At 44.6% G+C, this 16,591-nt stretch overlaps 1 protein-coding gene across 2 annotated transcripts; it reads right to left on the bottom strand.

Moving 5' to 3' along the window:
* Positions 1 to 1,663: 1,663 nt before the first annotated feature.
* Positions 1,664 to 15,898, bottom strand: cul5b (cullin 5b). 2 transcript variants are annotated; one of them, XM_079738733.1, is made up of 19 exons: positions 15,870 to 15,898; positions 14,970 to 15,079; positions 14,756 to 14,855; positions 14,059 to 14,235; positions 13,498 to 13,639; positions 12,783 to 12,928; positions 12,400 to 12,480; positions 11,520 to 11,658; positions 9,626 to 9,756; positions 9,109 to 9,216; positions 8,595 to 8,659; positions 8,216 to 8,348; positions 7,398 to 7,529; positions 6,614 to 6,737; positions 5,691 to 5,866; positions 4,719 to 4,880; positions 4,334 to 4,452; positions 3,774 to 3,897; positions 1,664 to 3,326 (listed from the first exon to the last, which is right to left on the bottom strand). In XM_079738733.1, the coding sequence occupies exons 1-19, from the start codon at positions 15,891 to 15,893 to the stop codon at positions 3,132 to 3,134; spliced, it is 2,388 nt and encodes a 795-aa protein (XP_079594859.1). In that variant the 5' UTR covers positions 15,894 to 15,898; the 3' UTR covers positions 1,664 to 3,131. The 2 variants fall into 2 exon arrangements, with proteins under 2 accessions (XP_079594859.1, XP_079594860.1); XM_079738734.1 differs by having other exon boundaries at positions 11,565 to 11,658.
* Positions 15,899 to 16,591: the final 693 nt, after the last annotated feature.

The raw sequence follows: 16,591 nt of genomic DNA, 5'->3' as shown, positions 1-16,591 counted from the left end.
ATAGGCCCAGCGTCCATCCCCGTGGGTCTGGGTGCACTACACTAAGATCGGAGGTTCTCCAAACTTAGTAGGCTACTAGACTGCTAGCTTATACGACACTATTTATAGTAGTATAGCGCGCCTATCGGAAACGGTGAACTTAACTGCAAGCTCAGCTTCATGCTAATGAAAAGGAGGAAAAAGACACGGCATTTAAATGGAGGAATGCAATGTAGAGTTCCTGGTAACCGATCTATCTCGCAATTAATGCGCAAAACACATCATTGCAGATGGGCACACTGAACACACACACGCACGCACGCACACGCGCGCGCACACACACACACACACACACACACACACACACACACACACACACACACACACACACACACACCATCATCCCGTGCACGGGTTACACTCCGGTTAAACAGCCTACAGATAATATGCCCTCAGCGTACCACCAATCCCTGGCAGAAATCGGGAAAGAGAACGAGAACGAATCGATGTTGTTGCTCAACAGCCCGATGAGCCCTCGCATGCATCGCCTGACCAGGACAAGTGGCTCACAAAACCTGATCTCGAGCATCCCATCCCTCCAATGTTGTCATACACACACGCACGGACGCGCGCGCCCGCACACACACACACTCACTCACACACACACACACACACACACACACACACACACACACAAACACAAATCTAAACACACACGAATACACATGGCTATATTATTAAAGCGCATTGCGCGGTTAGAGTGAGAGAGAGCGGAGAAGAGGAAGAAAAAAAGGCACCTGTCTCTAGCGCTCTTTGCCCTCAGTTACCTGAGCAGAGGCCTCTGGAGCTCCCCTGGCGACGTCTTCTCCTCTCGGGTCCTCCGGGGATCCAGAGACTCGGAGGTCCGCGCGGTCGTGGGGCTGCTGCTGTGATTCCTCTCTCGGAGCGACGCGCACCCCCCGCTCTCTCTCCGTCTGGATCCGCTCGCCGAGCTCTTCTCTCTCCTCCTCCTCTCCACCAGCGCACGCCAGAATGGGGGAGGAGCCTACTACGTTTGGAGGGGTTGAGGGTTGAAGTGTGCACTGGGCATGCGCTTTCTTAGGGACGCGCGCAACGCGAGGATAGAAAAGATACATAGACGCGCGTCCAGTGTGGATCCCTTTAAGACACCACAAGAAGATGCAATTTGTTAAGCGATCAAGAGTATTTAGGACTTAAATGCCCGACTATTCTTACTAATGGCCACATCCTATGTACACACTGCCGTGACAGTGGCTGACTGTAGACCCTGCTGTTAGGCAAATTACAAGCTTCCCACAGGGAGTCAGCAGACGAAATAAAAAATAAAACAGAAGCAGCTGTCTAATTCCAGTATTGTTTTTTTGCTTTTTCCATTGCTGAACACAAAGGAAGAGATTATTCCATCTATTCAAGTGTTTTACAGCAGAAAGGTTATAATATAATCTTGGTCATTGTTTTAGTATTCCTCGTCCTCCATAGGTCTAAGCTTCTTCGAAGAACAAACATTGCATGTTTATTCTAATCCCTGAATGTTAGAAAAGCGGACCTCATGGTTATTCTTTTATTGATCACACAAGGCAATAAGGGTACACAATTGACCCTGGATTTGAACCTTTAAAGCAATACACTATTCACTTTTTTTCATTACCTGAATGTTGTAAAACGATGTTGACTTAAAGAGTAGCCAACCACAATATCTCTCTCTCTCTCACTCACACACTCTCTCACACACACACACACACACACACACACACACACACACACACACACACACACACACACACACACACACACACACACACACACACGTTTTAGGTCCAAACATATTAACTTCAACATTGCAAATGTGGTATACAACATGGTAAACAGGTCAAATGAAAAGCAAGTTTGGTTTTGTATATATATATATATATATATATATTTCATAATAAGGTGCTGTTTATTTCACTATTCACTTCCCGATATACACTCTCCTATAGGTTTGGACTGTATACATAACACGTATAATACTGACCTTGCCCTTCTCTCAAAGGAAGGACCAAAGGTGGGCATGGAGACACAGGTTCCATTTCCAGCCCCTGTTCCACATCTGTCCCACCCAGCTCTAAGGGTGTTGGCTGGATAAAAAATGTTTTATTCTTCCAGTCATAGTAGCAATACACATCTCCTTTTTCTTTAATAAGCCTGAAGCAGGGTCTGGACATTGGCTCAGGACGATGTGTTTCAATAATCGGCTCAATAAGTGCTTGTGTTGATTTCTCTTTTTTTCCTTTTCAGAAAACTAACATCCACAATGATTCATTTGTTGTTTGTCCTGGCTTGTCTTAAAGCGAACATCCGCTATGAAGTCTCACAAGTGTCTTGGCCGAGGCCCAGAGAGTCCTAGGGCTGGCCGACCATCACAACGGCTGCTTTCATCTGGTTCCAAGATGGCGCCCCCCAAAAAAAACGAAACTGAAAACCCCTCCTGTCCCCCCTCCTGTGAAGAGACTAACCAAAACGCTTTCTAGCTGCTATCTGTTGTCCACCGTCTTGTCTTTTTGCCAGGCTGGATACCTGGACAAGCCCGTAGCAGTGCCGGTTCTCTTCACATGATGGTCCTTCACTCCTCACAGCATGCTTATAGACAAACAAAAACAAACAGCTGGGAATGGGGGCGGCGTGACCATGTTGGATGGCATCAGAGATACCATGGCAATGACCAAACAGGTGGTTGGGGAAAAAGAGACCAAATAACAACAAAATGATCAACTGCTCCTCATCATCATCAGCTCCACCCCCCAAAAGAAACAACTGTAAACTCCAGTGCAGACAGTGTCCTATTAACTTTTTTTTTCTTTTGCAGCAGGAACTTTCACTTTAAGCATCAGGTTTTACTCTTTAAAATATGTCCCAGTGATAACTTCTCGCATATATGAAGAAGACGAGAGAGAGAAGGGGAGTGGGACCAGGACGGGGGGACGGGACAGGTGCCTGGAAATGTCTCCGCCGTCCATCAAGCCCCTGGAATCCATCCACGAAAGACCACTGAACAAACACAATTCTTCTTGTTCTCCTCCTCCTCCCCCCCACCACCACATGGCAGAACAGCACGACTCGTCATCGTGGCGACGCCTCTCTCGCCGCGACCCCTACGCCATGTAGATGAAGGTGTTGATGTCCGTCTCGTCGCGCTTGAGGTACTTGTGCTCGATGAGCCACTCCATCTGCTCCTTGATCATCTTCTTCTGGGGCAGGAACATGTTCTTCAGGATCTCCACCAGCTCCGTCTGCAGCTGGGCGTTATTGATGCGCTTCCGCATCTTCATGATCTGGATGATGGCCTCCTGCCATCACCCGCGGGGAGGAAGGACACAACAGGAGAGGAGAGGGGGTGGGAGGAGATGTGGAAAGTATGTGAGACCAAGGCGAGACATGAAGACCAAAGCAGGGATTCAGAATGCTAGAGCTCAAGCTACTGACGCGTGACAAGCGATAGAGGAAAACACGCAGGGTGCCTATGCGAGGAGCCGATTCTTCCACACTATTCATTGACGGGAAACATTGTTTAAAGCTGGACAAAAAATACTATTTTTATTGTTATTATTATAACAGTGCAATAGGAAGTATGTGGCAAAGGAGTTCGGACAACTGCTAAGGGTTTATTGTGTTCTAAAACAACGCAGTCACACAGTGTACTCTTCTTAAATCGATGCTGAATGAATGACTGTATGGTGTGTTCATCTGATGGATGTTCTCTCATACTACTCGACCATTAGGTCCCAACAGCCTACCTGCGTTCGGAGTATCCGGAGCTGGACGATGCCCTCGTTTTCCTCCTCCCTCATTCGTTCCGTGGTGAGCTGCAAGCGGCCAATCAGGTTGATCTTCCCACGTTTCTGCACCTTTGAGTTTTTGCTGTGGAGTTGGTTTGCCAGTGAAAAAAGTAAGTTAGGGCGACATTATTTAAGAAGGATTAATGTATGTATCTGACTCAAAACAGATAATTATGGAATAACTTTTTGCTTGCGGAGGAGGCTCACCAGAAATCATAGAAAGAGTTTAAGCTGTTTGGCTACATAATTGAAAACGGAACATAATGGAGTACAATGAATCAAAGAAATTTTGAATGAATGAAGTGAATATACAGACAAAGAAAATGCAAATAGTCCTCTTTCCGACATACTTCAGGAAGATACTTTAAGATTGCGTAATTTTTTTATTATCAAAGTTAATCATTACCATATAAATCTATGATTAGATTTATTTATTTGAGACTGATCTTCCCCACATAAATTGACTCTCCTTGTCATTCATTCCCACGTGTTTGTCAAAGAAGATATGGCCCTCTTACATGAGGGAGAACTCCTGGTTGACGTAGAACAGCGTGCCTTCAGCAAAGTCCTTCGGGGACGAAACTGCAGTCTCGTACGACAGCACCTGCCGCTTCAGTTTGGGGAACGCAACCAGCGACTGTGGGGTGGAAATAACATGTTTCGCCGCAAAAAAACAAATCATATTTACACTAAGTATTACTGTGGGAGTACTCAATTACAAGTTATTGGTGTGCAACGATTTCCGACAACTAATCATGGGACTTCAGCAGGATTACATTCACTGAACACTAAATAAAACTAAATAAACCTCTTAACCAAGGTTGAAATGACTGATGGTGAACGTGGCAGTGCACATAGAAACAGTGACTATGAACCCAGGATCACGGTGACCCCGTCCCTCACCCAGAGCGTGCGGCGGAGCTCGGCGTCCGGCAGCTCGGTGGCCAGCTTGAGGTTCTCGAAGCTGATGCGCTCCCTGGGCCGCTGGTTCCAGGCGAACAGCACGGCCAGCTGGAAGGTGGTCACCTCCAGGTCATACTGGCCCACCTCGTTCTTAAAGGTGATCTGGGGAGGGACACACAGAGAGACACACACACAGAGACAGAGACAGACACACAGAGAGACAGAGAGAGACACACAGGGAGACAGTGAGAGACACACACATAGAAACAGAGAGAGACAGAGACACAGAGAGAGAGACAGACACACACACACAGACAGAGAGAGACACACACACACAGAGACAGAGACACACACACAGAGACAGAGACACACACACAGAGACAGAGAGAGACAGAAACACAGAGAGAGAGACAGACACACACACACAGACAGAGAGAGAGACACACACACACAGAGACAGAGAGAGAGACACACACAGAGAGAAAGAGAGAGAGACAGAAAGAGAGAAAGAGGGAGAGAGAGCGACAGAGACAGAGAGACAGAGACACACAGAGAGACAGAGAGAGAGTGCTTCTTGTTAGATTGAGTTGAGTCCATCTCTTAGACGCTATGAAGTCCATATGATTCAGTTCAGTTGAAGTAAGCCAACCTTGCACTGTATAATATACAGGCCATCCTTTATAAAATGGATACAGGCAGATATTGCAATGTGCTTGGCTTAACTGTCCCAAAAAAGTTCCACCTGTGTATAATTATTGTTCATCTTTTAGTTGGGTCCGTTCTTGTTGTTCTCTTACCTGAATTTATATTCTGAGATTATAAATCTTAAATAATAATATATTTGTCTCATGTCTGAGGTCAATATTTCCAAGAATGAGTGAGTGAGTGAGTGAGTGAGTGAGTGAGTGAGTGAGTGAGTGAGTGAGTGAGTGAGTGAGTGAGTGAGTGAGTGAGCGAGTGAGCGAGCCTCACGATGCCGTTGGACATGAGGTGGTGCCAGTGGAGCTTCCTGCCGCTGTGGTTCTTCTTGTAGAAGTCCTCCACCTCTGGGATCAGGTCCTCCAGCTCAGTGGGCAGTGACACAAACACCTTCTCGCTGCTCCGCGACCACGCCCCCGCGTTCAGGATCTTGATGTTCACCGAGTCCCCTGGGGTCAGGTGAGGGCGGTGGGGAGGGTCAAATAAAAGGAAGCAAAGTCAACTATTTCACCATTCAACACTTTATGCAGCTCACATTTTACGCTTGTTTGTGAGGTTATAATAACTATACTTTTTTTTATGGGTTATTTTTATGGACAGTGAAGGGAAGATAAAATATACAATTCTTTTAGAGGGAATGACAGAATCAGATCAGAATAGAACCTGTGTTGTTGGAAAGGGTATTGCCTCTGTGGTGATTTTATACTTTAGGCATTCAACTTAGCGGTCTGTAGGGCATCAGTTTCCTTCAGCACATTTGACTTAAGAACAGAAGGGGCATATCTATTGTAGGCGTATTGTAATTGCTAATATTCTGCAGAAAGTTTAATTAATTTATAGCTTGGAAGCCATTCTAGCTCATGACATTTCAAATTTATTTTATTTAATATATTTTCTTCCTTAAAAATACTCATTAAGGGTTTATTGGTTCGGGGTATGAGTTTGGAGTTTTTTTTACTTTCATCCCCCCATTTATAAATCATGAGGAAATGAAATATAGGGATAAATACGACTTTATATTAGTCGATTTTCTGTTTTTCTAATGCTAAAGGTCAAGTTTCCAGTCTCAAAATGCTTTTTCTTTACATATAGCTCACATCATAGCTATAGATGCTCATAGCAGGAGTCATCAACCATCCTCTCAGTCGTGCCATGCTACAGGCACACTCCATTGACCACTCCGTCCCGTCCCTCACCTGGTAAAGCCAGCCTGTTGTGTTTGTGCATCTCTTTGAAGGACTGGTTGAGGTCCTCCGACACTTTGATGTCCTGGAACATCCTGGCCAGCTTGTTGACGTAGTCGGCCGGCATACCCACTTCCTGTCATACACCGGGAACACATGGCGCACACGGGGGTCAACACAAAGTCATTAGGAGGACAGGGCAAAAGTCAACCATGGGGCTTCGCTGCTAATGAAATGGTCCCCAACATGTGGGGGTACTATGGGCCCCTGGGGGACACACCTAATATTCTTCCCAGTAAAATGAGCCACACACTCTCGTTAGCATGTCAAAGAAAAGGGAGCTGATTCAAGTTTTTCTATGTATATTTACTCAAACTTTGTTATAACAAATGCTCCCTCTATAGGAACAGAGTTGTGCTTGCATGCAGAAATATATATATAGGATAACTCAGCATTTTCAGGGTAGAATAAATAGTGGGTAGTATGAATGAATAATCAATTGTTCGATGGGTGTCCACATTCACAAAGGCAGCCATGGATCATCGGCAATAAATAACTTCCAATCCCCAATGATAAAATCTATTTATAAAGAAATCAATAAGATATCCATAAGAGTAGATCTATATTCAAAACAATCCTGTGGTCGGACGGGTCCCCGGCTATGACCCACTTATGGGTTGTGACTCGTTTGCGACCAACAGCTAGAGAACCACGAGTGTCATGTGGTCGCTCCACACACACACACACACACACACACACACACACACACACACACGTGCAGGCGGGCAGGCCGTACCCTGAGCCATTCCACCATGTTCTCCTCGGTCTCGCTGTCGGCTGAGATGTCTAGGATGAGCCGGCGGGTCAGGTGGGCCTTGTGGTAGCGCATGAACACGTCCTTGTTCTGAACGTACTTTAGGACCAGCAGCTGACACACACACACACACACACACACACACACACACACACACACACACACACACACACACACACACACATCATTTTAATCAAACGCTCCATCTATGCTATCCTTGCCAAGGTTGTACTATAGTCAATGCGTCCCACAAACATCACAACAAAGTGTATAAATAGGTTATCACGTTTATATATGTATATATACTTTTTTTTTTCATTTAAACAATTTGAATAATGTCACATTGGAAAGAGGGAGTCAACATTCCTTTTGTTTTAATATTAAAAGGATGATATGTTTTGCATAACATTGAGTACATCTAAAATAGAGCTGAATTGAATGAATCACATGAAAGAAAAGGCACCATGTTCACATCATGCTTGTCCCCTGTCAGCCACTAGGGTTCACCAGAGTTGGGTAAACAGATACTGGATATAAGAAAACACTATGGAAACCACCCTGGAGTCAAATGAAAGGAAACACAGTTCTGAGGGAACTTTCCACTCTGCAGGAGGGCAACTTAATATAAATATCATATTTCTCAATAAATAAAGACCACGGAAAAGCTGGGGATTGTCATAACGTTTTTGTGTGATTGTCGGGGATGGGAGTAAAATATCTGACCATAGAGACGGCCCTAACTTGGAGCTTGGTGTGTTGCCCTCATCTTCCGGTTGTATTTTTCTAATAACACCACTCACCACTTCCTTGAGCTTGGCCTCGATTTCCTCTGAGGTGAGCTTCTTGCTCAGCGGAGTCTTCCTCAGCAGCATGTCACAGTAGTTGGCCAGCAGCTCTGGACACTTAGACTCTGGCTGAGTCTTCAGGCCCACCCTGAACCAGAGAGAGACAGAGACAGAGAGCGAGAGAGAGAGAGAGAGAGAGAGTGATGGAGGTAGACAGAGAGAGACAGATGGTGAGACAGACACAAAGAGAGAAAAACAGAGATTCACACACAGAGACCCAGAGAGTGAGGAAGAGACACAGTGTGAAAAAGATGAGCTGAATCAACACGGCCCTGACTTGTTATTTTATTAAACAAGATGAGCACATCATGTTTGTGTCCGAGCCTTTCCTCACCCTTTCTGCTTCAAAGGGAGGTCGATCTTAAATATGGTGGCGTCGTTCACCACTGCCTTGTACGCCTGTGAGAGAGGTTACAGCAGGGTTACATTCAACACACACACACACACACACACACACACACACACACACACACACACACACACACACCACTGTGTCTGGAACAGGGTAGGCGATACAGGCAACCATAACCCTGGAATGACTTCTGCTTTGAGTATATCAACGTTGATGACCCCTGGCTTGTTGCAAAAATGTCCCTGTACAGAATGAGCAGGTTATACTGCATATTTGGCAGTAAAACAGGTTGAGTTGACATTGGTTTGTGACTTGTTGCCCACTGGTCCTAGCTTGCCATCTCAAAGCCTGGTTGTGATTGACACTTGGAACACATTAACTTCGCGCATCAGTCTGTATCGTCACACGAGCGTGTTATTAAAAAAAGAACACAAGCATATCACAGATTGAATGGAGCTAAATGTCCCCAGGAGGGGGCTGGCGGTGGGGGGCCCACCTTGTCTCTGGCTGTGAGGAACCGCGGGTCGTCCTGGAAGGCCTCCTTCACCAGGCGGCTGAAGCGGTTGAACAAGGTGAGCAGCTGTTCCACGTACTTCTCAGAATCCTGGAGAGAACATCGCACCCCAGAGCAGCGCCAGAGGTGAGGAACTAGCTTCACACTTTGCATCCGTGTGGCAGCTGTTCAATCAAGTGTCAAGAGACAACCCACCTAATTTGGGGTCATTTTAACATCCTCTGAGCTGACACTGTGCGTGTGTCTGTCTGTGTGTCTGTGTGTCTATGTGTGTGTGTGAGTTATTTCTTATCAATCAATAAACTGTTTTGCATCGTCTCATCATCGGAATCAGTAAGGATAAACTCAACGGATTCGATAGATATGCCGAAGAACAGATTGGGAGATATTAGATTATATCAACTATGAAAGTCAACAAACAACAAAAATAAAAAACAAGTCCTCATCAACCCCCTCCTCCCCATGATGTACAGTACATCGCCCGATGCGGGTGACTCACGGAAGTGATGCTTTCGGCCGAGGCCACCATGTCTGCCAGGCCGGCGCTCATGATGTGGTCTTCCAGGTCCTTGAGCATGGGCTCGATGCCGCTGGGCACCTTGTCCATGAGGGAGAACATCAGGTGCAGCTCTGTCCCACCAGGGAGAGAGAGGGCGCAGCGCCACCGTTACGTAAAGGAGGGACTTCTACTCGACATGAGAGCATGCTTGGCCTGGATGATGTGTGTGTGTGTTAAAGGTCCCATGTCATGCCCACTTGTGATGTCAAAAAGGGGCCGATTTTCAAAAGGGCTTGTAAGGCTAATCACACTCACACCTGGTGGCATGCCATGGGACCTTTAACAGGATAAACATAGCAGATGGTTTTGAACACTAGTCAAGATTATTGTTTATAAAGGACGAAAGTGCAAATTGGGTTGGACTAGAAAGATTCTTGTTCCACACACAGATAATTTTTTCCATATATTAGAAACGCCTTCATGATTTTAACATCGACACTCGACAACCAAATACAGAGCAACAACAACCTTGACAAGACACAAGAATGGTGGGGTGCAACAATGGTCACATGACGACACACAAAAGGAACAACACATCTGGAACATAGCGGGGGAGCGGTCATTACAGATGCAAATTTGCCTGAACCTATAATCTGGTATGGTGTATCAAATGGGGATTTATGTTTTAAACTGTACAAAACGACTCGCAGGATGAAGGATTCAAGCTCCCATCTGCGCTGGATAAAAACACGCAGGCCACCATCCACGATATAAATGACAAAATTTATCTAATCAAATTCATTATTAAACTTGCTTCATTCATCATCAAATTGGTGTGGATTTCATCCGTCTGAAACAAGGTAAATATACAAAATGTTGTGTATTTGAATCAATCAAATTGAACAATAGGCCTTGATATGAAACTAAACACGATAAGTGTGTGTTGTTGTGTCGTACACACATCACCTGTTGAGTGGAATCTCAACAGCTCGACTCATTATTCTTTTATTCATATAAAAGTGCAGGACCTCGTTTAGCACTCGGGGGAAATATGTGTTTTACATTGTCCAATGTGTAAACAAGTCTAATCTGAAATAAATGGGCTCTCAACCGCTTAATTCATTACTGTTTGTTCTTTCATATGATTATATTATTATAAAAGGTTAATACTATTGTTGCAAAAGGCTATGATATAAAACTAAACTCAATAAGTGTTTGTTTTGTGTCCGCCACAATTTAAAAAATAGGTTAATGTCAGTGTGGCCATTATTACAATATATATATATATATATATATATATATTATTATATCCTCCCTTTCCTCCTGCTAAACAATGTAGACCTGTTCTTGTGTAACCCCTCAAACAACACTAAAGCTGTTCTGTCTGGTGCATAATATCGACTAAACTTGATGGGCCCAATAGTCTACATCGGGTGACCTAAAGTTTGGATCCTAACTGATAGGCCTATCAGTTAGGATCCGGACTATAACGTGACTGGATAAATACATAGATAAATCTCCTAAATGCAAAATGCAGCTCGAGATAAAACTAATGTCGGGCAGCCTAAAATGTCTTAGACTGCAAGTGGTTTAAGACATTATATCATGTAATATTCTAAAAAAATTATACATAGTATTTCAGCACAAAATAATAATACAAAAGCACACAACACCATGCTCTGTGATGTGCAATGCAGCAATAGGCGGAGCAGGGTTTCATCGCTACAATGCTACATTGAGGCAATGCCAGTGCGCTCTTGCACATTTTAGTCCTCGCACGGCGGTGTACACAACCCAAACCATGGCCATGAAAGGGAAAGGGGTGCATGAGTGTGGGTGGGGGGCTGGGTGCAGGGGTGGGGAAGTGGGAGCGGGGCTTTCTCCTGGTGCAAACCTGAGCTGGACGAGCCTCTGCTGGTGGCAATCCTGCCGTACTCACTCTCTGTCTCGTTGCGTTTGATCATGCCCGGGCACTCGGCCAGGATGGTCTCCTTGAAAGACGTCACCAGCACGTTCACACAGCACTCCATCAGCTGGGGACAAAGGACAGAACCACAGTTTGGTCAGCCACATGACCAACCCGCAAGTAAAAGAAGATGGATGAGGCGTTGTACCTTTTTCTTGTTATCCCTTTTGTGTATTATATGAATTGTGGTGTGGATATAGCCACACATTCTATGCAGTGTTTGTTCAAAGGAGCTCCTTAATTACATTGACATAAAATTATTTTTTTGTACAAAAAAAAGGGATATAACAAATGTCAATTTAGATACAATTACTTTTGGCATGCTGGCAAAGTGGTTAGCACTGGTTAGCACTGCTACCTGTCATGTTAAATCAAGACATCCATGTAAGGTGAAGACTGCCGGTTCCCTTGACCGGGGGCAGTAGAGCTGCCTGGTGCTGCTAGTGATGGTTTAAGTCCTGCTAGTGCTCATAGTGATTGGTAAATGCTCCTAGTGCTGCTAGTGATGGGTTAAAATGCTGCTAGTGATGGGAAAATGCTCCTAGTGCGGCTAATAATGTGTTCAATTTTTCTAGTGACGGGTAAATGATCCTAGTGCTGCTAGTGATGGGTTAAATGCTGGTAGTGCTGGGTTAAATGTAGAGATCACATTTTGTACAATAGTACTGCTGCAATGATAAATAAAGAATCAACTTCTTCTTTACTGAGCAGGTAAGCTTTAGGCGTCTTGCCCAAGGCTGCCTACAGGCAGACTGTGGTCATCAGGGTTTGACCCTGGATTGTTTTTGGGCCCCCCCAGTGCCCTCACCGTTTGTACAGAGTTGCAGTCTCGTCGTGTCTCAAGGTAACGCAATGCTCGTTTCTCTTCCTCCCTCAGCTTAGCGTCAGCCTGCAGACACACACACAATTCAGCAACAGAAATATGTAATGCTCTTATAAAGTTAATTAATCTTAGCTGATTTTACACCTCTGATAGACCTCCTGAAGGACAATATGGCCTTGTCGTCAAAACAGCTATTAACAGAATGGAACAACAAGAATAAGTATCCAATCTGAACATAAAATGTGTCCAAACAGGTCCGTCAAAAGGTGAGCCTCTCTTCTCTTTTCCTCCAAATCTCTCATACTGTACAACAATGTGACTAATATTCTGTCAATGGGTTTCAAGTGCTACCAATGTAAAAGACGCACATATTTCATGTAGTTCTGGACGCCGTTCTGCTGTAGGTAGGCAGGGGCTTGGGTGCGGTAGAACCTCTCTGTAGAGTCCATGTAGGCCTTCTCAAAGTTGTCCCTGTAGATCTGTAGCTTGTCGTCCGGGTTGGAGCACAGGTTCACTGCTCAAAGGCAAACAACAAGGGGAAAAAAAACATAGATCAGTAGAATAGAACATGTGTTGCTGAAACCACGTGAACCGTTTCCAAGGAGATAACTGCAACCTGAGGAGCCCAAAAGTACCTGTACGGGACACTCGACCACACTTTCACTAGCCGCCGTAACTATATCTTGATGATAAAGATAATGTGAAGCTTAAGTAGTTCCTTATGTTTCACTGTGGTTATAAGAAATAGTGTGGGTTAAAGGGCATGTTTTTCCGAATCGTCTGAGATTTTTATTTTATGATATCATAATAGAAGGGGCAAAAAAATATTAATCCCAGAGTTGGCACTTGAGTAGTCATGGAGGATGCCCTTGTTGTTCGGCTTATCAAATTGAAATTTTGCGCTTTTAACACTTTTCTTGCAAAACAGCAACACAAAGTGCTCAACAAGGGTAAAATCGACAAGAAATGAGCTACAACCGGAACCACTGACATATTTGGGCAAACAACAACAACAACAACAACAAAGTGCTCAAAAAGTCAAGCAACAAAGTGGGAATCAGAAGTCAGTGTCCACTCTCTCACCGTAGGACTCCCGGACCCCTATGACCAGCTGGGAGTCGAAGGCCTCGCCGAGCCGCTCAGCGTGGACCAGCTTCATGGCGCTGTCCTGCAGCCGGCTCTTGATGTTGGAGAAGATGGACTCGTTCCACGTGTCCAGCATCAGCTGGAGAACCATAAAAGGGTTACTGACCCAAAAGAGCCCGGGAGAGGATGCAATGTCCTGAATGGTGATGAGGTATGCTTTTAAGGTAGGTTTTATGATGGTTGTAATGAACTGTAAGCTGAAACGGTAACATCAAAGTTTATAATGAGACTGATGTGTGTTTTTGTCATGTCGACAGAAGAAACATAAGAATATTAATTGGGATTTAAGAAAAGCATTCCTTGTTAAAATTGCCCTGGCAACACTATTGGGAAAGACATTAAATGGTATGACGCATTAAAAGACAAGCTACTGATGATTGCATTGTGTTTGTTTGTGTGTGTGTGTATTCTCTCTCATTTAGCTGCATTAACCCACTGCACTGCGTTGCTCTAACAAGAAAGTGTCACTGAAGAGATCATTCCCATGTCAGCACTCACCTTGCGCACGATGCTGTCCTCCACGTTGGACTTCTTGTTGCTGCCCTGCTTGCCCATCAGGGTGATCTCCAGCTGGCAGAAGGGCTTGGGCAGGATATCGCACTGCGTGAAGAACTTCCTCCACTCTGCGATGTATGCCTTCAGCAGCGCTGTGTCGTCCTGGTGGCTCAACACCCGCTGATGGGATGAAGGTCTTTGTTAATGAAGTCCTGGTCTCACAGGAGGTGAAGGGGCAGCACGTAGTGTATATGATGACCAATGGACACCCAACAAGGAGTTGTGAGAACAAGCAGCTGTACACAAACAGACAATGTTCGACCAACAATACTTTTCGTGTTGGTGGTGCCAGCTCTGTGTGGATGGATGCTGTATTACAAGATGAAATAATATTGATGAAAACAGGGCATCTAAGTACTTTCCTGATGGCAACTCATTAAATCAAGTATCAATACAACAGCCCTACCCACTTCACTTATGAATGTGTTATAAATCATGAACGCAAATGCTGCTGCACTGTTGGTTACGGTCCATCCACTAATTACTATTAAGACGATACATTCAAACATTGTCATTAAGTAGGTATGATGGCAAACATCATACGTTTTTGTTTCCCCATTTCATTTTGCTCATACTCATAAAAAACAAAGCCAACCCAAAGCAAGAAATTCAAAAGAGGACTCACAAGCCCCAGCCTTACCGCTTGTGCTTGTTTGATGAAGTCTAGTATATCTTCCTTCAGGGCTTGATGGATCTTTGCGGGACCTTTGTCGTCCCATAGGCACACTGCATGGACATCTCTATGGAAATAGGGGGGACATGGGGAATTTAGACCTCCAGCCAGAGAGAGGTGGGGATTCATTGTCTGGGTTCAGAGAACATCTATTCGATGGGGACGGTGTAGTAAGACTTACGAGAACAGGTCAAACCACTGTTGTTTGGTTACAGACTCTTGGCGTAGCAGCTTTAAGACTATTGGACGCATCAGCTCCCATTTGTCCTCAAACTGGAGGGAGCCTTTGTTCTGAAAAACATGCAGAAGGAGAGCCAAGTTCGTTTAACACAAATGGCCATCAGAAAGTGGGTGTAAGAACATGGGACATTTAGGCTGTATCATTGTAGCAGTAGCTGCCATGTAATTAGCCATTGAGTCAATAACATGATATGTTAGTTCTTCAATTATTTACGGCTTACTTTACTTCAATACTTTCAGTTTGGACATGCTATTCCCACACCCGATGCTTTATTACAGTAGCAGACAGTTCATCTTCAATCTCCTAGGTGATCGAGGTAGCTTGACTGGACGATGCATGGTCGTTTTCATAAAGCACAGCCTGTTGCTTACGTTGACGTTGGACCAAATTCCAAAAGACACAAGCAGGCATTCTAGTTTCTCAATAAGATTTCTTCAATGCATTATTGTGAATGTTAAGATGACAAGTCTGCTGCTGAGTTTGACACATGGAAAGGGGGCTTACGTGATCCCGATTTGTAAAGATAATACGTTTTATTTTCCTTGCAGCCAACGTGCAGTCTCTCACTGTTTATTTGCGCCTATCGGTCTACTATTCTTTACCTAAGCCTAGCTATAATACATCTCGCATGGCTATTCAGACAGCTACATCCCTGGAGAGTAGCCAACGTTAGCTAAAGGAAACTAACTAGTCCAAGCTTGAGGCATCGCTGACAACTAAGACAGTAAGAGGACCATACACTGTTTATTCTGGTTACCACTTAGCCATAACCTCAGAGCAAATCCACGACGTGTACTTCAAAGACGCCATCGAGTATAAATCAATTCAACTGGAGCCTACCTTCAGCAAATTAGACGTCGCCATGTTCCCTGAAGTTATTGTCTCGCACAATCTCGCGTGGACGGTGCGCTCGCAGTTTCGCCGCTCAATGATACTTCTCAAGGTTTCTCCATGTGCCCGTTACTTGGTTCTCAGACTACTTAAAATCAAGCACAAATCAAAATACAACCAATTATTCGTTATAACACGATGACGATGGAGGGATAAAAGGGAAGAAATGATAGAAGGCAAACACACATCAGATTCTGAACCACCTGTACTTGCCCCATCACAGCCTGGCTATTATAATACATAATATACAGTAAGCTGTAGTAGTTCTATGTTTAGGAGTTAACGCATTAGTCATGTTGAATTAGAATGCATCCCCACTAAACATTTCTGTAAGTACAATTGTATCTATGTTAACACATAGATTAAAGACAAAAGTTGCATTTGTTTTTCCTCTACATCTACTATATATGTAGTTATTTGCTTTACAGCGTTCAGATGCCACATATTGGGGGTGGTTTTCTATATCTAAGTAACTTTGGGCTCTAGAACCGTTTCCCACAGAAAGTCCTAAAGAAAACAGCTTGATAAGGGCTGAGGTACTGTAATGTTGACTTGGCCGGTTGTTGGCTTCTCAGAGCTGACGTCATATGACAATCGGCCTGTCCTGCCAATCGCCGTGCAGGGGGGGGGTCTGCAAGCGAGCACGATACACACGCTAGCTAGACGGATCC

The sequence above is a fragment of the Pollachius pollachius genome, assembly GCF_949987615.1.
Source record: "Pollachius pollachius genome assembly, chromosome: 6".
In the NCBI taxonomy this organism is placed as follows: Eukaryota; Metazoa; Chordata; class Actinopteri; order Gadiformes; family Gadidae; genus Pollachius; species Pollachius pollachius.
The sequence above is the reverse complement of the archived record's forward strand: the minus strand, read 5'-3'. Positions and strand labels throughout refer to the sequence as shown.